The following is a 22,408-nucleotide window of genomic DNA, read 5'->3' on the forward strand; positions in this document are numbered from 1 at the left end:
CATGTGTGGATTTGGACGGCCATAAATCCGGTGGGATGACAGTAGGGTGGCACGCTAATCACCTTCCCACCACTGTTAGATTCTACCAGTGGAGGGGAAGGTGGAGGATGGCCCTCCCAGCACAGAGTTCAATTCGGGCCCTGAAGTAGCCAATTCAGCACCACTTAGGGCTTCTTCCCACCACTGCTGGTATTTTACCTGTGGCAGGTAGACATGCTACCACGTAGGTAGATGACCAGGGAAACCCTGGTGGCCTCTTTGCATAATTGGTGGGGGAAACACTTCGGATTGGACATTCTGGAGCGCATGGAGGACACTCTTTGGTACCAAGGGCCATCCCCTCAGAAAGAAACGCCCTGCCCTCATTAGCAACAGTCCCCCTCACCTCACTGCCTGAATGGCCCCTGTGAGCTCAACTAATTTGGCTCCATTCCAGGGCCACCTCCATTGTGGTACTGCTGCCTGGATGCAGTCCAAAAGGTGGTCACGACGACCAGAGGCGTTACTGGGATTGGTTACTGGGATTGAAGAGCTGCCGGCTGTCTGATTGGCCAGCAGATCTTGGAGGCTGAACCCCATCTCCAAAAACAATGGGAGTCTCAACTACAGACAGATAATTACCTGCTGAATATAAATTGCAATCAGGGTTACCAGAGCCACCAAGGACAGGGTTTTCCTCTATTTTCCACTTGTTGTCAGGTTTCCACTTGTTGTTCACCCCCAAAATTCCAGCAAGGTATAAAACTCATTATTCCAGTTTTACTTATCCTGGATAACTCCCTCCTAACAATATGTTTTACAAGTTTTACAGTAAAAGTCTGTAATATCCAGGATTCCTCAATTTGAGGCAATTCATTTGTGATGTTCAAGTTCATCAATGGTCTACGATATCAGCTAATCGTCCTGGTCTCTGATCATCTATTATTCCTTCCAATTCTCCATTTTTCACCCTTACGCCTCACCTTTTGATGGCTCATGATGGGATACATTTCCGTGAGCAACAATGCTCTCAGTGGTAACTTGGATGCAAGTCAGCATGATCAGTATTGATACCTACGACATGCACATTAGGAGCGGAAATAGGCCACTCTGCCCATCAGGCCTGCTCCACCATTCAATAAAGATCAAGCTGATCTGATATCTGCCTGCCATGATAACCTTTCACCCCTTGTTAATCAAGAAACTATCTCGCTCTGCCTTAAAAATAAGCAAAGTCTCCACTTCCACTACATTTGAGGAAGAGAGTTACAGAGACTCACGACCTTCTGAGAAAAAATAATTCTCATCTCAGTCTTAAATGACCGACCACTTATTTTTAAAAAAGTGACCCCTAGTTCTGGATTTTCCAACAAGGGGGAACATTCTCTCCACAGCCATTCTGTTATTGCCCCTCAGGATCTTAAAGGTTTCAATTAAGTCACCTTTTACTCATCTAAACTCCAGTGGATACAAACCTAACCTCTCCAACCTTTCCTCATAAGGCAACCTACCTATTCCTTCTATCAGACTAGTAAATCTTCTCTGAATTGCTCTTAATGTATTTACATCTTTCCTTAAATAAGGGAACCAATTCTGTACACAATACTCCAGATGCGGTTTCACCAATGCCCTGTACAACTGAAGCATAACCATCCTACTTTTGTAATTAATTCCCCTCATCATAAATGATAACATTTTATTAGCTTTACTAATTACTTGTTGTACCTGTGATTCATGCATTAGACACCCAGATTAATTTGCACCCCAGAGTTCTGCAATCTCTCACCATTTAGATAATAAGCTTCTTTTTACTTTTCCTGCCAAAATGGGCAACTTCACATTTTCCCAAATTATACTCCATTTGCCAGAATTATGCCAACTCACTCAACCTATCTACAGCCTTTTGTAGCCTCCTTACGTCCTCTTCATCATTTACTTTCCTACCTATCTTTGTGTCATCAGCAACCTTAGCAACCACATCTCGACTCCCTCCATCCAAGTATCAATTGCAAAATGTTGAGGCTCCAGCACTGATCCCTGTGACACACCACTCGTCACATCTTGCCAACTAGAAAAAGACCCATTTATACCAATTCACTGTTTTCTGTTAGTTAGCCAATCTTATATCCATTCCAATAAATAACCCCCTACATCATGAGATTTTATTTTACTAACTTTTGATGTGGCACCTTATCAAATGGCTTCTTGAAATCTAAATACAGTACATCCACTAGTTCCCCTTTATCCACAGCACGTGACACCCCCAAAGAACTCCAGCAAATTGATTAAACATAATTTTCTTTGCACAAAACCATGTTGACTCTGCCCGATTGCCTTGAATTTTCCAAGTGACCTTCCATAACATCTTTAATAATGGCTTCTAATATTTTTCCCATGACAGATGTTATTTTAATACAGTTTGGACATCGAGAGGTAAAGCAATTGTGAGCTGTTTGCACAGCAGCTAAGACCAAGAAATTCAAACGGGGTTGGTGTAAAATCCCATAATGGATTCACTGTTACAAGTGAAATGGAAGTTTTGCTTGAAAGTGTGATTTGTAAAACATGGACTGAATTTCGGAATGTAAACTGCCAAGAGAAAGCATTATTGTGAGAGAAGATTTTAAAGGATAGTTTTGGGGGTGGAGTTTGGAAACTCTCAGGTGACATTCATCTGGGTGCGCGGGGGTGGGGGGGGGGGGGGTGCGGTTTCTGTGGGGAAAAACACAGACGCTAACTTAGGTTCAGAGCGGAGTGCATGCATTTGGCAACAGTTATCTTGCGTGCTTAAAAGGGACTTTTTGTGTTAATGAGACCATTGTATCTTAAGACATACTTTGTAATCCATGTTAATCTTTAAATCTGTGTGTATTTGTTAAGATAAGGGGGGAGTAAAGATATTGTGTATAATAATCCATTTTTAATAACTTTTTTCCTTGTTAAAACTAATTAGCGGTCCTGTGACTCTGTTCCTCCATGTTTTAGAAAGAAAATAAAGTTAGGGGGCTGGATTCTCCCAAAATGAGACTATATCCCCACGCCGGCGTAAAAATTATGGAGTTTTACACCCAAAATTCCTAATAAAAAGTTGAATAAATTCAATGCCCGGCAGGGGGCTGGCAGGAACCCGGAGTTAATCTCGCAGCTTTAGCTGTAGATATGGCCCCCCACACTGCGGAGCCACACAGGGAAAGGAGACCCCTCCCCCCAACTCCCGATCAACTGCGCGCTCGAGCCTGAAACTGCGCAGATCTAATCCTTGACCATCTATAAGGTCCCCCCTGGTCTCCGGTCTCCCTGCCCCCGACCAGGGCGGCCACGGACTGAGTCCGCAGCTGCCACACTGGCATCCCGACCAGCAATAGGTGGTTAGTTCCACGTCATCGGGAACTCGGCCGGTCGGGAACAGAGGATTGCTGGGCGGGTCTCTGGCAATGACCCCACGGCCGCACTACGCGGTCACGCCGATTTTTGGGGCCCGGAGAATCGCTGGACCAGCGCCGGGCCCGATTACGGCGTGAAAGTGGATTCGCTGCCCCCGCGCCGGTCACGATTTCAGCACGGGGCTGCGGAGAATCCAGCCAGGGTCTTTTGAGCCAGGGTTCCATTCTGGGAGCTTCCCATCCAGTTATAACATCAATTGGGAAATGTAACAATATGCTTTTTCTTTGAGTTTAATATTGTCTTTAACTAAGACTCTATAGTGACTCAGCCTGACCCAACCATCACCTGGGACAAAAGCAAATATGTGTTCATTTTGGATGCATTTACATTGATGGTACACACAGCAGACATGTTATCATCTTTGGTGTCAGTTTGGAAATATGATTATTATACAATGAGCGATGCCACACTATCCAAAATATTCAAAAGTATGCAGTAAAATTTAAACACAATAATAGAACTACTGATACTATTGGCATATTGTTGATGAGGAGGTAATAAGCCAACAGCTACAGAGTTAGATATATGACAGCAGTAGGTGTACAAGTTTCTCAGACGTACCTGGTATTGGATTTCCTGACGTTTTGCAATTCAGTCCTATTAGATTTCTCACAATCACTGTCTCATTGAGAATTAGGCCTCCATCTTCAATGCTTGGAGGTTCTATAAGTCAAATAAAATAGATTCTCATGGGTAATGGTTCAGAAGAATGCGCTGCCAATATGAAGCATTTATGCATTTAATGGGAGGCCTGATGCGCAACTGTGGGTGAAGAGAACAGAGAAATATTAGGGTTGGGAGTGGGAGGAGGGTTCCATTTGCAAATAAGTAATTAGAGGGAGATAAAGCTATTGTGGATTTTAGCACCGACATAGACTATATAAAAGGTATTATTTTTCTGGTATTTTTTCCTTGAAAGGAATCACAACGTTAATATTTTTTCAGTCAGTTTTGTTTTTAATAGAATTATTACAAATTAAAAATTTGTTTAGATATTTTCTGGGGTGCGGTAGTGATTTACACTCCCAAAAGTGATCCCTGCACCCTATGTTCAGGCATGTGTCCAGACTGCCGAGTTTGATATATGATATCCATAACACAAGAGCACTCTTTGTGATCTGAACTAAATATTGGCCCAAAATTTGGGTGGTGCATTTGCAATGAGTTTAATGTGCATGCTGCTATTGGAATGCAGAAGGACAGTGATTTGTGGCAAGGAATAGATACACTGAATATGGTGCCTTCCTGCAATTTGCAGCACAAAGAGTTGAAGGTGGAGGAAAATGTTAATGCACAGGGCACAGCGTGAGATACCCCACTCCAACAAACTCTGGACCTCGAACACGTTTCTTCAAAGTGCTTTTGGGTGAACTAAAAACACTACCACACTACAAATGGTAAGCTGCTTTATTTTACAGATTACAAATTAATCTCAAAAATATTTTTATAGTCAAAACTCAAGTACTCATTTAGTCTCCAAGTCACCCTTCCCGCCCCTCCCCACAAATTAAAAAACTAAACAACACATTCATTTCCTATTTTAGTCAATTTTAGCATTGGAACAAATCAAAGTTTACAGCGTCTCACAAAGTGGGTACTAATCACAATAAAAGTTGAGGGTTTTTTTAGAAAGCCATTCCACACACACCTGTATCTTTCTTCTGTCCCACTTCAGGGCGGGAAATTATCAGCTGACCTCTGACCCTCTCCTCATGGACATGGAATGGTCAGTGGGGAACCAACTGTTGACCTGTACCTCTCAAGTCTCTAAATGTTTTCTGTTCTTTTCAGTACTAGAGTCATCTTGGCTTATTGAGCTCAAGTCGAGTAGAAAAAGCAAAAAAAAATTGCAATTTTAACCCTATCTGCCTGGTGAAAGCTTGATGCACGGCTAATTATAATTGTTTGGTAGACCGCCTATCCTGTTCCCATTGTCTTCTAATTTAATATGCTCTTCAAAACAGACAGGACGTCTGCAGGTCTGAAGCTGGTGGGGTTCTTCTTCAGATATGTGGATTGAGGTCTGATGAGGTCACCGAGCAATGATAATTATTTCAATTAAGCTGCTCTGGTTTACCTTTCAGGTGAAAACAACAGGAAGAGGAGCTCGGCCCACAGGATGGCCAATCTGATATATTTTCAAGAGTTCCTCCAGGTGCCTCAGAAGCTTGAGACCCTTCCAAAATACCCTTCCCACAACTTACCGAGGTACCTTTCAAAATGACACTCTGGCACAGCAGCTAGCTGCTGCACCCTCTGCTTCCCCATCAGTGTTGTGCAGGCAACTGACTGATAGTGTGCAGGTAAACCTCAGGAGTTAGAACTGCCCGGGCCTCACACAGCTGAGGGAGTTTGCCGCTTACTTCCACCCTCATATACCCGATTCCCTCTTCAGTTAAAGTCTTAGTTTCAAATGGACGAGCATCCACAAACGGCTGTGTTAAGCTTTTACACGTATATCCATCTGCTGGTTCCTGAGGTAATTATAATCCTTCAAGAGTTGGGCTTAACTTTGGTTAACATTCTTAGCATGAAGTGAACCATGATTCTTCCCATGGGGAAATTATCAAAAATCCAAAAATATGAGGAGGATTATATACAAATCATAACATATGCTGCTTGAGGCCATTTGTCAGTAAGGCTGCCACAGTTGACAAATACAATTTAATCCACTATCCTCATCCCATTACCTGCCAAAGATTCTGGAGACAAAACCTTGTACCAGATGTAAACCTTATCCACAACATTTTCTGTGATTTGCATTTTTTTTATTTCTTGGCCATTACACAACGTAAATGCATATTGTTCATTCCGTTATTTCTAATACACTATTCTTTATTCCTCAGGCTAGTGTATTGTAACATATAGTATCTAAATTTTATTTACCTTTGATTATACATCAACTTCCACTGAACAACACCTTGCATTTTTAGAGTGTTTTCAATGCAGTACCACATCCCAAGGTGCTCCATAAGAATGTTCTTAAACACTGAACCATTTGGGGCAGCACAGTGGCACAGTGGTTAGCATTGTTGCCTACGGCGCTGAGGACCCGGGTTCGAATCCCGGCCCTGGGTCACTGTCCGTGTGGAGTTTGCACATTCTCCCCGTGTCTGCGTGGGTTTCGCCCCCACATTCCAAAAGATGTGCAGGATAGGTGGATTGGTCACGCTAAATTGCCCACTTAATTGGAAAAAATAATTGGGTACTCTAAATTTATTAAAAAAAAACACTGAACCATTTAATAGGGCAGATGACCAAAGGCTAGAGAAAGAAGTAGGTTTTAAGATGCTCCTTAAAGGAGCAGAGAGACAGGGAGGCTTCGGATCCAGATAGCAGAAGGCACAGCCACCAACAGTGCAGTGATTAAAATCCAGAATGCGCAAGAAGGCAGAATAAGAGCAGTGACCTTGGAGGGCTTTAGGAGGTGACAGAGATTGGTGCAAGCACCTCCAGTGTAGATTGAAAAACCTCGGAACCCTCTCTCTCATATTATGCCATTTCTCACTTTTTCCCCATGACAGATGCACTTCCTGCACAATTAGGGCATGATCCCCCCCAGCCACAATGCATCGCTCCTTTAAGGGATTTAAGCAGGGCAGACTATCTTTCAGTGGTCCAAAGGTGTTATGATTGTGGGACCTGGTTAGCACTGGTTGCACAAATGAACCATTCTGATGAGAAGGCAGCACTGCAGTTGGTACACTGCCCACATTTCAATCTAATGGCGTGGGAAAGGTGGTCGTCGAACATTATACTTCAGAGACGTTGAGTACAGGTTTACTTATGCCACTTCCTATATTATACTCATAACCCTAACTGTACCATTAGGCAAGACTGTGGATAGAGGATAGAAGATAGATGTTCCTTTTACAGGCAGGAGGGGGAAGAACAACTAATTGAGCTATCCAGGTGTCTCTATCACTTCGTGGCAATCAAGCCAAAAGCATGGAAAGGCAGAGGACTGGGTCAAAACACGAGATGCCTCTCAATTGAAGAGTAGTTTTAACATTGATGAGATGTGAAAGGATGGGGGGGGGGGGATTTTAAAAAGGGAGGTGGAAATATGTAGAAAATTAAATGTGTTATGTGCAAGTAATTAACATTGTACTGTTGCAAATAGAATTTCTTTTAAATTGTATGATTGGTGTTTAGTGTCATTGTGCAATTCTTACCATGTACATTGAGCCTGATGTGCTGCTGTGCTTCTCCAGCTACATTAGTTGCGACACACGAATACCTGCCTGCATCCTCCAGCAAGGCATTCGCAATCTGCAGCATGCGACCTGCAGACTCCAGCTACAAAGAGAAACAGTGATATGCTTCAACTTTATAAATGATTTGGAACTATGCTTTGTTCTCCCTCTGCTGAGGTACAGTTGGAACTTGGAGCCACTAGTTCCTTGCTAATGTAGCGTTCTTAACACATGATTCTAAACAACAGTTAAAATATTTGAATGAGTTTAATGTGTCTGGCATATTTCAGTGAACATACCTTAATGTTTCCTCTTGCTGTGTTTACTGGCCGTCCATCTTTAAGCCAGGTAATGGCAGGGTTTGGAATGCCGTTGGCTACACACTGCAGGGTTACAGTTTTATGAACCACGACTGATCTTTCTGAGGGTCCTGTTGATCTAATTGTTGGTGGGACTGCATTGATGTGGAAAAAAAACAATTTATATAGAAATATTAATTAACTTTTAGTTACTAATTCCTGGCAGAAAACCAACTCACTCAGTAGAAATTATTCTCACAGAAAGCCAAATAAACAGTCACAGGAAATAAAGGTAGTGGTGGTGGTGGGGGGAGGGAAGGACTGGAGCATTGTAATGGAATAGATTACCTTGTAGATTATTTTTTTAATGAGAGAATACCAACTATTAATGAAATCATTAAAGCAACGTGGTTTTTGATCTTAGTTTATTAAGGAAGATCTAGTTTATAAAATGCAGACTCAGATTCATTCAGACAGCAGATTGCGCACTGGGGGCTGAATCGTCTGTTTCAGCATCCAACAGAGGTTGGCTAGTTAGTCCTTGAAAAGGATCAGAAGGATTTCTATCTCAAGTTGCATCTTGGCTTCATTCCTTCACATCATTAATTGAAAAGTGCAACACTGCCAGGAGCCAAAGAGTTATTGCCAATCCACCATCTCAGCTGAAGCCCATTATGGATTGGCCAATGCATAATAGGCTTCAGCTGAGATGGTGGGTGATTTGCAATATCTCCTTGGCCCCTGGCAGTGTTGTACTTTTCAATTAATAATGTGAAGGAATGAAGCCAAAATGCAACTTGAGATAGAAATCCTTCTGATCCTTTCCTCCTTTTCAAGTACTAACTATCCAACCTCTGTTAGGTGCTGTAACAGATGATCCAGCCCTAGTGCAAGATACAAGTATAAAATACATTAAAATAAATGTTTTAAAAATAAATAAAAGCATTGAAACAACCTGTTCCAGAAATGCAAGAGTTACCCTGAACTATGATGTTGAATTCCCGCTGATGATTGCCTGCTTCATTTGTGGCTAAACATTGGTATCTGCCTGCATCAGACACTTGAGCTTGAAGGATGGTTAACTTCTGGCCATTGGCTGAAATTTGAATGCCGGCCATGCTTTTAATAGTTTGTCCATCTTTCATCCACCTAAAATAATACATTAAAAAAACAATATAATTTCCAGTTATTTATTGTCAGTCCATTTAGTAAGAATCACCATGAAAATCACATTTTAGGTGTAGTAATCCGCATGGACACATGGGACAAACTTACTAATATCCCCCGTGTGGCTCGAAGAGTACGAACTCCCCTGCTAACTACGTGGTCGGCCAGAATGTAACGGTGACAGAGAGAAAGGACTGGACTCTCAGCCAGGTCCCTTCTGTACATACTACTGTGTTAATAAATAAGAACCATTTGTTACTCGATTGACTCCTTTTTCCTGTTACTAAACTAGGAAAATGTGCAACACATTCAGAAAAATATTTGTTACCTGCATTTACATTTTTAGGTATTAATTTCTGCAAATATAACAACTTAGGAAATTGGAGCAGCTAGGAGTAAGCTCCACCATTCAATAAGAGCATGGTCAAACCTCTACATCAACTCAACATACCCACCCTATTCCTATATTCCTCGATTGCCTCAAGTGAGCAAAAATCTATCAATCTCGGACTTGAATATGCTGATTAACTGAACATCTATAGCCTCACTGGGTTAGAGGATTCCAAAGTGTAAACTGGGCAACTTACTTTCAATGCATAGACTATTATAAAGTGGAACCAGGAAAATATTTTGGTCTAAAATATCCTCAAAATGTTGGCTCTTTAGAAACAGGTTTATAGCTGCCAGTGGCCTACAGAGGGATTTAGACACAGATATCCTCACTTTGCTCATTTGCATTCCCATGCACCTCCCATGATCCTTGGCCTTCGGTGCCAGCCAGCCACAGTCAAGTAGTTCCAATCCCTGCAATGAAACCCTACTGAAACTCAAGGCCCAAAACATTTATTTTCCTAGAACAAAGTGAAAGTTTCTGGTATTCCTTTATAAATGTTCTGTATAATGGGGCAGTCCTGCAACATCAAATATCCAGTTTCCACGCCTAAGCAATTACTTGGTGAAATCCCTGAAAAAAAATAACAGAATGTCACTTCTGTATAATTTACATAACATTTATATGCTTCAGTGTACTGATTAAATTAGGAGACGATCCAGCCTTATTGCTCCCTATAGTTTCTCCCTTTTTGACTTTCTTGGGAGCTAATGCAGGTAAGGTACTAGCCAGAGGGTCATCGGATTCAGTATCACTATCTCTATTGATGTCAACTTGTGCCCAGCAGAAATGGAGGCAACATAGCAAAATGTCAATTAGAAGTCTTTGTCATGGCTTGGTTCCCTAATGAGAGACTCACTTATGGTTTCTATCATCACCACTGGTATTGCTTACTTTGCAAGGCAAATATTTGCAATAAAGTCTCACGTGATATGTGGAGGTGGAGTTCCTGCTGCATCACACTCGAGTTCCAGTGGATTATGGACAAGTACGGTTGTGTCGGTGGCTTCATCACTCCCTTCTATGATTGGCGGCACTGTACACACAGAAGAAATAGTCGGAGAGTTTCGGTGCATCCAAGGTACATGCACAGTGCAGCACAAAGCAAACAATCAACTACCTCCCATGCATTTTTGGAGTACTGTCTTCATTCCATTGCGTGCAGCAGAATACTGCACATAGTTGTTTATTCAAGCTGCAATTCCATTTGTATTCTCTAGAGGCAAACAAACATCACTGTCCATTTCACCTCTGCTAAAATTATGCATCAATTATCCTTTTTAAAATGCCGATATGTTCTTGCACAAAGTAACAGAGACCATTCTTTGTAATTACCTGATCAAGCTTGCAAAGAAGAATTGGAAAGAAGTGTAAATACCAGAACACATTTTGATTTTTAATTTGCCTTGAATAATGAGAATGAATATGATCTAGCCTGATGTTTGCACTAATTTGCTACTGTCGTCCTCAAGGAGTGAGAGAAATAAAAGCCTTTCACTTCACAGAAATTAGGTCCATTGTATAAATGACACTGACCGAGGCTTTAGAGTTGTTCCAAGAATTATAGACTCATATCCTATCTGGGGCACGTACATGGAATTCAACTCAACATTCACTGAAATTATGGAATTTTACAAATGCTTGTAATAGTAAGTGAAACAAAGAAAGATAATGACGGGAACAATTGAGCTGAAAACGTTTTCTCTTGGTACATATCATAATCTTAACATCCTTTTAGGAGCATTTTAACTGGGTGAAGAATATATTGAAACATCTTAATGTACCAGGCTGGCTGGATGTAATTATAATACTCCACTAAAATTATTCATTTTCAAGAGGTCATGTTTCCCGGCAATGATGAGTCAGATATTTACAGTGTATGGTTACTTTTGTGCTCATGCCAGTGTTTGAACCCCATCTCTACCCTCTATGAGTGCGGTGGTTTAACCATACTCTTATTTCCTTACCCAAAACATCGATCGTGTACTCTGTTTTGCTTTCTCCAGCGATACTGCTAGCCACGCACATGTATCCACCTCCATTAGGTACAGCTGCATTGAGGATCTCTAACTTTCTACCTCCCTGAAGGACACGGGTGTTATCATTCACTTCCACAGGTACCCCATCCTTCAACCAGGTGAGAACAGGAGGGGGGTAGCCAGAAGCTTCACATTCCAGAACCACCGAGCTACTGGCAGTAACCTTCTTATGCTGAGGAACACCAGGTCTTCCTCCTTCAATGTTGGGAGGAACTAGAAAATAAAAAGAAATCAAAATAAATATGCAACTAATATATTGAAAATATTACACTCTTATTAGAAACAGAGCGGATTTTCGTCAGGATGATACCGCCAATCCTCAAAAATGGCAGGCAGCGAGGTTCTTGTTTATCTTTCAGGCTCTACCGATCTGTATACCAAAGACCTTTTTTTGGGAAGTGGGCACGATCATCTCGGACATTGTATGGGCGGGGATGGTGCTGAGGGTGGGGAGGACCCTGCTACAGAGGCAGAAGCAGCGGGGGGGGGGGGGGGGGTTGGCGCTGCTGAACATGCTCCATTATTATTGGGCGGCAAATGTGGACAAGGTGTAGCGGTGGTGGGAAGGAGAAGGGGTAGAGTGGGTAGGATGGAGGAGGAATCTTGTAAGGGGTCTAGTTTGAGGGCTATGGTGATGGCAGCATTGCCAATGGCTCCGTGCAGGTATTCAGGGAGCCCAGTGGTGCAGGCCATGGTGAAGATATGGAATCAGCTGAAGAGGCATTTTAGGATGGAAGGGATGTCGGTGCAAATGCCGCTGTGCGAGGATCATGGGTTTGAGCCAGGGGGGATGGATAGTATATATAGGAAGTGGAGGGAAGTGGGGCTGGTCAACGTGAGGGATTTGTATTTGGAGGAAGGGTTCGCCAGTCTGGAGGAGCTAAGGGAGAAGGTAGAGCTGCTGAGGGGGAGTGAGTTCAGGTATCTACAGGTTAGGGACTTTGCATGAAAGGTCTGGAGGAGTTCCCTAAGTTGCTGAAATACACCCTGCTGGAGCGACTGCTGCTTCCGGATGTGGAAGGGGAGGGAAAAATTGAGGATACATACAAGTGGCTGGGGGAGCAGGGAGGTGAGCAGGTGATAAAGATCAAGGAGAAATGGGAAGCGGAGTTGGGAGGGGAGATCAATTGGGGAGGATGGAGTGAGGCACTGTGATGGGTAATTGGGACCTTCTCTTGTGCAAGGATCAGCCTGATATAGTTTACGGTGGTGCACAGGGTGCATATGACTCAGGCAAGAATGAGTGGGTTCTTTCAGGGAGTACAGATGAGTGTGAGAGGTGTGGGCGGGGGCCAGCGACTCACACGCACATGTTTTGGGGTTGCGAAAAATTGGGAAGATTCTGGGCGGGAGTGTTCACGGTCCTAGCCAGGATAGTGGAGGAGGAGATGGACCCGGACCCTTTGGTGGCGATATTTGGGGTTTCAGAGAAGCCGGAGCTCATGGAGAGGAGGAAGGCCGATGTCGTGGCCTTCGCCTCCCTGAATGCACAGCGGCGAATTTTGCTCGAGTGGCGCTCGACATCACCACCGGGTTGCGTGGCCTGTACGACTCCCTGTGGCTAGAGTTAAGGGGCTCTTCAGGGAGGTTTGGGGAAAGTTGGGCAATGTTTGTGACCGTGTTTGAGGAGCTGTTTGTCGCGGGGGGGGGGGGGTGAAAAAGGGGACAAATCTGTAAAGGCTGTATAGTTGATTGTTGGGAAGTATGTTTCCCGGGGTGTTTATTCACAGTAATATGCTTTGATACATGTTTATATTAAAATATGTTTTTTTTTAAATGGCAGGCAGGACCCGGATAGAAATCCACCATCATTTCTCACTAATTTTTGCCACAAGGAGTAGTGCAGGGTGTGACTCACAAACGGAGACCCAAACTCATCAGTGCCATTTGAACTTGGTGCTAAAGATACCCCAGTTTGGCTAGTCCAAGGTACTTAACCTGCATTGCAGGAGTCACAAATGTATGCAGTAGATGTAACTGATCTTGAAGGGCAGATAATGTCTACTTCAGTGTTGCATTCTAAATTTTTACAAATTCCTCTGCCAATTAAACATGAAAAAAAGACAGATGTGCGGGTTAGGTGGATTGGCCATGCTAAATTGCCCGTAGTGTCCTAATTAAAGTAAGGTTAAGGGGGGGTTGTTGGGTTACGGGTATAGGGTGGATACATGGGTTTGAGTAGGGTGATCATGGCTCAGCACAACATTGAGGGCCGAAGGGCCTGTTCTGTGCTGTACTGTTCTATGTTCTATGTTCTATGAAGCTGCCAGTAGAAGTTTTTTTAAAAACTCTGCTGGACTACTTTGACAAGCCATCTGGTGTAGTTTAGAAAAAAATACCATTTGGCCATTGTCAGGACAACAGAGGGTAGTTTTAAGAGATTTATATTTGTATTGGTAAACATTAGAAATAAGATACAGTTTTAAGTGGGGTTAATTTACGTTTCTATGTCTGGAAGGGACCCGATTTATTCTGGACAAAGGTATTTGTATGTGTGGAGATTGGTTTCAGTTCCAACTGGGATTAGATTGAGATAGAGAGAGCGAGAGAGCTACGGCATAAAAAATAAATTTAGTTGCTATATAAATTTAGAAGCCATTATAAGAGAAAAAAAACTTTCCTTTGTTCCTTGTTGTTAGCTGGAAGCTACAGCAGTTGGGGACGGGCAGCTAGAGAGAGAACATCTCTCTCAGCTTTGCTAGAAGACGAGCCATACAATGGAGTAATGGTTAAGAAAGCCAGTTTCATGACTTGGATTCATGTCGCACTGCATTCATCCCCCACCATCTGGCCTGGGTTTGTGAAATCCTACCAACTGTCCTGGCTTGAGACAATTCACACCTCTTTAACCTGGGGTTACCTCTCTCTCTGGCTCTATAAAGACTTAATTACCTGCAAATGCTCGCATTCAAAGTATCGTATTGCATCTTTGACTTTGTCTATCTAAATGTTTCTGGAACCTACCTCTCCATTCACCTGAGGAAGGAACAGTGCTCTGAAAGCTAGTGATTTGAAACAAACCTGTTGGACTTTAACCTGGTGTTGTCAGACTTCTTACTGTGTTCAGAAAACTAGAGAAGTGAAGAACAGTTTCCAGACAGCCTGACATTAAAGGAACAAAGAGGAACTGGGAGCAGAACTGTTAATTTCAAGACACGAAACTATAAAGGAACTGGCTAGTGAGTAGTCAGTCATACATCTGGAGTTGTTCCTAAAGTTTGCAATGGGCTAGATTCCCCATTTTGGAAACTAAGCGTTAATGTCGGAATTGAATAGTATGTGATTCACGTTTCCGTCGGGGGCACTATTTGTTCCACAATTCAGGACATACAATTAGGCCAGCACTCTGCCCACATGAATTGTGAGTAATTCCCATTCCCTGTAGCATCAGATTGGCTGGAGCCAAAATTCTCACTGAAGAACATGACAAGTTAGAGCTGCTTCTGATCATTCCACTCACTGCACATTCTCATTCCAGCCAAGAAGATGGTTCAAAGAAGACCTGTCCCCCTATTTTGTGAAAGTGAAGTGGACAGAATACTGGACATCGTGGAGAGAGGGGGGGGGGGGGGGGGGGGCGGGGGGGTCAAGGTTATTAATCATAAAATTCCTACTGTGCAGAAGAAGGCCATTTGACCCCAGTGTTCACTTACCCTCCAAAAGAGAACTCTACGCAGGTCTGCTCACCCTATCCCCTAACCTAACCTGCACATCCCTGGACACTTAAGGGCAATCCACTCTCTTCCCTAGGGTGGGGTGGTGACTCAAGCCCACTATAGTCAGCAGTCCCTGGGAGGAGGGACAGAGGCATTCAGTGCCTCACAAGGAGGACCGGAACTCAGTGCCACAAAAAGATGAATGACCTCAATTGGGCAGCTTGGGTGAGTCACCACCTCTGTGCCCCTGCGAACACTACCGTCCCTCACTCCTCAAATTACCGCCCAATCCCTGAGAGGCCAACCATACTCCACCCGCCTGCACGGTAGCATTGTGGTTAGCACAATTGCTTCACAGCTCCAGGGTCCCAGGTTCGATTCCCGGCTTGGGTCACTGTCTGTGCGGAGTCTGCACGTTCTCCCCCTGTGTGCGTGGGTTTCCTCCGGGTGCTCCGGTTTCCTCCCACAGTCCAAAGATGTGCAGGTTAGGTGGATTGGCCATGCTAAATTGTCCTTAGTGTCCAAAATTGCTCTCAGTGTTGGGTGGGGTTACTGGGTTATGGGGATAGGGTGGAGGTGTGGATCTTGGGTAGGGTGCTCTTTCCAAGAGCCGGTGCAGACTCGATGGGCCAAATGGCCTCCTTCTGCACTGTAAATTCTATGATCTATGATCTTGCTTACAACCCACCTTCCACCAAATCCCACCACACGCATTGTCCTCTTTGGACAGGAGCCTTGCACACATGCCACCAGTTACCAACCCCCCACGTAGAACTCACCTCCCAGCGTCTCACCATGTAATTTCTCGGTCCCCAAGGATAACAGGCGTGACAGGAAGAAGACTGGAGGGAGTGTTCTTGAATTGCAAGTCCTCACCCCAAGAGATGGCAATGGAGCTAGAGGGCGAGGCAGAGGAAAGGGCAGTGGCTGACATGGAGGTTGGCATGTGGCAAACAAGTGAGAGCCCAATGCAAAGCGAATGTCCCTACAGAAAGTAAGTCAACCTTCTCCCACAGACCAGTCCTTCCCAAGATCTCACCCCATGAGTTTTGTCTTGCAGGATCTCCATCAGATAAGGCCGGGCTATCTGGGGTCGCTTCCCCCAGCCACATCCTCAGATCATCACTCTTTTTGTCACTGCTGTCAGCAGCAACCCCCATCATCGCTGAGACTATCACCATGGAGGAGCATTTTAGTGAAGAGGCTCCTGGATCACCTTCTGGTGCACATTTCACACATGCTGCAGCACATCAGGTGGAAGCAGGGACTCCCGAGGGAGTAGGAGGCCAGAGGGCTGTCCGATCCCAAGGAACAGCTGTCTTCTGGACAGATGTTGAGTTTCCGGAAAGTTTGATCCCATCACTAGTAGAGATGCAGATACAGTGCCTGCAGGTACAGCCAGAGGTGTCCAACCACCTTCAGGCATAGGAGATGGTACTGACAATGCATGGTACCCAGGCTAACATTGAACGGGTGGCATCCAGAGCAGAAGACCTGAGGCAAGAGGTCAGAGCCATGGGTCAGGATGTCAAGGCATGGGACACATAATGCGGTCAGTGGCTGAGGCACAGGACAGGGGAGTCCAGTCACAAGCAGATATGTACCGAGCCCACATGGACACTGCTGCAATGCTCCAGAGCTTGGCCCAATCACAAAGGACCATGGCTGAGGGCACTGGATGGGTGCTGACTGACCTTAGCCAGTCACAGAGGGACACGTGACAGGCTCCGTGCTCCATGGCTCAGAGGAGCGTCAGCCTCCAGCACTGGCAGCCCTAGGGGACGGTGGAGCCTCCAGAGCTCCATCTATGGAGGGGCCAGTGAGAACCCCGAGGGAGGAGGAAGTGATGGGGCTTATGCGGTGCCTCCTACGGTGGGGGTGGGGCAGGACTCCCATGACACATGAATGTCCCACATGGCACCACCCTCAACGAGAAGTGGCAGGGTACGAGGCCAGAAGTGTGAGCCCTTCTTGTACGACAACTTACCCAGTGAGTGAGCCCTAACCGTTCACCATCTCCCACATAATTATAATGGGTCTCCAGGTGGGTCTGGGCCTCCACAAAGACATCACCAGCTATGAACTCAGCAGGTATGTTGTTGATCAAGAGCCAACCCCTCAGCTTAGGGAGCGTCTAGAAGGTGCTGAGAACCTTGTGCGCCAGGATAAAAGCATTGTGGATGCTGCCTGGATATCGGGTGCAGACATGCATGATTTGCAGCTAGTGGTCGCACACCAACTGCAAATTCCAGGAGTGGAACCCCTTCCTATTAATGAAGTACACCTCCTGATCAACCGGTGCTCGGAAGGGGACATGCATTTGATGAATAATCCCTTGGATCTGGGGCATGCCATCAGTGGTGGTGAATCCTGCTGCTCGGGCATCCTGAAAGGTGTCCTATGTCCAGGCACATAGGCATCCGTTACAACACAGATGCACTTGTGTGGATATTTGCAAACTCCAACACAGGTCTCCACTTGAGCCCTGGAACGATCACAAGGCATAAAAGTCCAGGGCACCCAAGACCTTGACAGCCACCAGGAGCAGGTTCCATCCCCTTGGCCCCCGTGGTGCTAGGTGCGCCACCATCTGGCACAGGCGGTGCACGGTCTCTCTGCTGAGCCGGAGTTGGCAGTTCCTGAAAGGACATGTGCCGATGGTATATACATGCCGTGATACGGTGCCTCCATCGCACCTCCTCCTCGGCCTGTTGGACGGCCTGCACGTGCCTCACCAGCTGGCTCCTGGTCTTCTGGGGCAGGCTCCTCTTGTGCAGGGTCCTCTCTGAGTTGGCGCTGCTCCTCCAGCCTCAGGTGTGTCTGAAATATAAGCAGCAGCCAGGTTTGCAGCGGGCATAGCTGGCTGGACTCCCTGGGGTGGCAGGGAGTATTGCCTTGACCATCCAAAGCCACCCGGTTGGGACAGAGAACTGGTCATATTTCCTGGCCGGGCGCAGGATGAATGGGATCAGGGGCACGATGGATATGCAGCACTTGGAGACAGCTCCTGGTCCTGAGGGGTGGGCTAGCTTCTAGTATCACTGCTGAGGCTTCATTCAGAGAGGCTGGTACCAGGGAGTGTTCCAAAGGCCACAATGTATGTGTCTTTTGTTTGGGTGAGCTTCCTGTGTTGTGGAGCTGCACTGAGGAGTGCCAGCACCTGGTGTGCCGGTGATTAAACATGGCCACATCCTTCTTGTTGATGTCACAGCTGGGGTCCCTGGTTTCCCCGAGGGGCTGGCTGGGTGGGTCCTCACATGACCAGAGGCTTCTGAACACTTACAGGACAGGTCAAGCAATCAGCAGTTTGAGCAGTCAGGAGCCTGTTAGTAGCGCCACAAAGGGATGTGTTTGAATCACATAATGCAGCAATGGCAGTCAGAGACGGGCCACCCTGATTCTAAGGGGGGGCACCCCGAGTCCACGGACTTGGCACCAAATCATTCTCCGCTATTTTCCCCGGGCCAGCAAGCCTGACAATTTTCTGAGACTTTTCTTGCTCCCCCTCAATAGCCATGGTGCCCAGGCCCAGCTTGTAAATACTTGCAACAATTCGCGCCCACAAGACTTTTGCCCGTGAGGGGTGGCGCATTGCAGAGGAGTGGAGCGTGAAGTGTCCAGCTGACGTGGGCGCAAACTTCATTAATACCATCAGTGGGAGATTCCCGGAGCATGGCGTCAGGCACAAATCACAACTTTTCCATTGCTATTCCCTGCTCAATTACAATTAGAATCAGAGAAAAGTTACAGCACAGAAGGAGGCCATTCTGCCATCATGTTCATGCCAGCCCGAGGACAGCCAGGTGCCCTTTCTAATTCCACCTTCCTAAACCCGGTCCAGAGCCCCGCAGCTTAGAGCAGTCATTTTCAAATCCAGGGACGCGACCCGTGGGTGGGTCACGGGCAGATGTTGGGGGAGTCGCGGGGCCATGCGTCGCGCCATTCCCGATCACAGGAAGTAGTGCTCAGTGGCGTAACCGGCTTTCAGAATGCCGGCCTTTCCGCGCATGTTGCCCCCTCAGCAGTGGGCGGATAAGGCACCAGGAATTCGAGTCAGTGTGATCAGACCTTGAATTGGCAACCCCCTATGTTCCACCTTACAGTTAACAACTATTCATCTTTGATTGGTCAGGAGTTGAAAATCAAACTAGTGGAGGCTCCTGGGAAGGGGGTCCGATTAGATTAATGATGACTAACACTAGGAAACCTGACCACATTTAACGGCACGTATTTTGTCTGTGGCCATAAGGTTACCTGAAAATTGGGAAGGCTCCTGCTATTTGGGATACTTAGACCCTTATGTGCATCACGTTCAGCAATTGCAGACCATCCCCATCACAGGACAACACAAAGTATTGTGACATGGGCACAAATGCTGGGAATAATGATACCACCATTAGGAATAGCCACTAATGCATATGAACTACGCGAACTACGAGACATCCTTGAGCAGGTAGCTGATGATACTGCAGAAGCTGTTAACCAGATAGAAACTGAGATGGTTGCTATAAGAGCAGTTGCCCTGCAGAATAGAATGGCTCTTGATTTCTTGTTAGCGGAAAAGGGAGGCAATTGTGCCCTGATTGGAAGTGACTGTTGCACGTACATCCCTGATAACTCAGAGAAAATTGACAATCTGGTGGATCACATTCGTAGAGAGGTAACAAGATTATATGAAAATGAGGGATGGGACTTTGGCTTTGGATGGTAGGATCGTTAGGACAGAGGATTGTATTCTGGATTATAATCACCATTGTAATCTTGATTGTCATACGGTTACTGTTTTACTGTTGCGCAAGATATATTTTTATTGCACAAACATGGGAACAGCCCTAGCCACCTTGCCTCCTTGCTAACAGGCTCATAACATGCAGGGAACTGTCATACGTCCGTTCCCCTGACATTATAAACCACCCTTCTCTATGGAGGACACAATAATTTACTAAAAGATGTTGATCAGAAGTTCAACAAGGAGGGACTTGTGGAAGGGAAATTAATGAGTTGCCAACTTATAAGCATTCTGGGAAATGCTTGATTATTTTGTTTAACACTGCTTTTGAACGAAAATAAGTAGGTCAGGTAACATAAACTAAACACTGCTTAATATTTTGGTCTCGGCCTTATTACGATAACACATTGTCCTCCGAAAGATAACAAAATGTGTACTCGAGAACATACGTACTACATATTTCATCTAACGTACTTTCCAAGGTCTATTTAATATAAACATGGCTGTTTACTTCAAGCTGTTACTTCAGACTAAAAAGATATGCTTTCTTCAATCGAATCTCAAAGTGCGGTGGACTGGCTATGCAGCCAGAACACTCTCTCTCCGCAAATATATTTGTGTAAATAAGTTTCCTTAAATCGAACCTTGAGGAATTTGTCTCTATTATTATTTCCACAACAGTGCATCTTCAGAGGGACCGGCAGTCTGGGGGCTTGGCGTTACCCAACTTTCTCCTGCATTATTGGGTGGCCAATGTGGAGAAGGTGCTGGGTTGGTATAGAGAGTTGAATACCATGTGGGGAAGGATGGGGGCAAGTTCGTGTAAGGGGTCGGGCTTATGGGTTCTGATGGCGGCGCCACTCTCATTCTCCCCAGCAAAGTATATCTCGAGCCCGATGGTGATTTCTACTTTGAAGATATGGAAGCAGTTCCCTCAACATTACAAGCACCATGTCATTGTTGGCCCCTATCTGTGGTGAGCATTTATTTGCATCGTTGTGTTTGGATGTGACTTTCAAGGTATGGGAAGGGAAGGGGTTATTCAGGGATAGTTTGACATCTGGACGAAACTTAAATGATCAGGAGCACACCTGTTCCAATACTTACTCCGTGGGGCTAGCCCTACTTTTCCAGTAGCATCGCATCCCTCCGTGCTGGGGGAATCTTATTATTTACGAGTTTTGGAGGGGGGGGGGAACATTTCAAATATTTCTGGTGGGATCATTTCAGTGGAATCTCCGCCATTGGATCAGGTGAGGGCGAAATAGGAGGAGGAGCTGGCGCCCATTCTAGATGTGGACGTGTGGAATGAAACCCCTTGTCGGGTAAATTCCACCTCCTCCTGTGCACTGCTCAGCCTGATCCAGTTTAAGGTGGTACACAGAACTCACCTGACTAAAACTAGGATGAGGGTTTTTTTGCTGAAGTGGGGGACAAGTATGAGCGGTGCTCTTGTGCGCCCGTTAATCACACCCACATGCTCTGGCCATGTTCGAAGATGTTAAGCCTTTGAGTCTCCTTCTTTAGCACCATGCCAGCAGGTTTTACATTGATCTGGAGCCTTGTCCATTGGTGGCCACCTCTGGGGTATCAGACTCACCGGGGCTACAGACCGGGGTGAAGGCAGATGTTTTGCCTGCTGATAGCCTGGAGGTGAGTTCTGCTGGGATGAAGAGCTTCCTCCCTGCTTAGTGCTTCGGCCTGGTTGGGTGACCTTATGGAGTTCTTATACCTGGAATTTGTCAAGTACACCATTAGGGGTGGGTGGAGGGGTTCTACCTGAGGTGATGGCCACTTATTTCATACTGTTATCAGCTGTTGGGGGAGTGGGGGGGGGGGGGTGTAGGGTATAGTTATGGGACTAGGGGGGTTATAACGGTGGTTAAATGCGATTTGTTTTTTTCTTTGTGTTATTAGAACGACAAATGTACCATGTATCAGCCGTTTTCTGGGCTGTGTTGAATTTGAAAAATCGCTCATAAAATCTTTTTTAAAAGAAGATTCTGTGGTAAAGTTGGAGTGAAAGCTCTGTTCAAGAGAGTCCTTTCATCTGGGGGTATTCGGAGGAAGAAATCCACAGACATTAACTTGGTTTTAGTGTGGAGTGTGTTTTAAAAGAGGACTTTCGTGCTAATGAGACAATTGTAGCTTCAGATGTACTGTGTCATCCGTGTTAATCTTAAAACCTGTGTATAATTGTTAATCGAAGGAGGGAGCAAAGGAGTGTTGTTTTATAACCCATTTTTTCATGTTTAATGAATGTATTTTTTTATTGTTGTTACAATTAATAAGTATTCTAGTAACTCTGTTCTTCCACGTTTGATTAGAAAAATTAAATCTTGAGCAGGGTTCCATTCTGGGACTTTCCTATCCAGTTCTAACATCAGCTGGGACTGTAACACCATGTGGTTTCAACAGATCTTTCCTGAAATTCCCCCAAGGGTTATTATTATGTAATGATGAATGCTTGGCTGAGTTTCAAAAGCTACTGTTATCTCCGCCGGAGGT

At 45.2% G+C, this 22,408-nt stretch overlaps 1 protein-coding gene across 2 annotated transcripts in view; it reads right to left on the minus strand.

Annotated features, from left to right (window-relative positions):
- hmcn1 (hemicentin 1) overlaps positions 1-22,408 on the minus strand; it is a 677,622-nt gene that overhangs the window by 307,032 nt on the left and 348,182 nt on the right. For both annotated transcript variants that reach the window (XM_038794621.1, XM_038794624.1), the window contains exons 32-37: positions 11,444-11,728; positions 10,404-10,512; positions 8,898-9,067; positions 7,919-8,073; positions 7,599-7,722; positions 3,985-4,086 (exon numbers count right to left, since the gene is read on the minus strand). In XM_038794621.1, the coding sequence (XP_038650549.1) occupies positions 3,985-4,086; positions 7,599-7,722; positions 7,919-8,073; positions 8,898-9,067; positions 10,404-10,512; positions 11,444-11,728 (945 nt within the window). The remainder of the gene's footprint in view (positions 1-3,984; positions 4,087-7,598; positions 7,723-7,918; positions 8,074-8,897; positions 9,068-10,403; positions 10,513-11,443; positions 11,729-22,408) is intronic.

Source organism: Scyliorhinus canicula, chromosome 4 (assembly GCF_902713615.1).
Source record: "Scyliorhinus canicula chromosome 4, sScyCan1.1, whole genome shotgun sequence".
Taxonomy (NCBI): domain Eukaryota; kingdom Metazoa; phylum Chordata; class Chondrichthyes; order Carcharhiniformes; family Scyliorhinidae; genus Scyliorhinus; species Scyliorhinus canicula.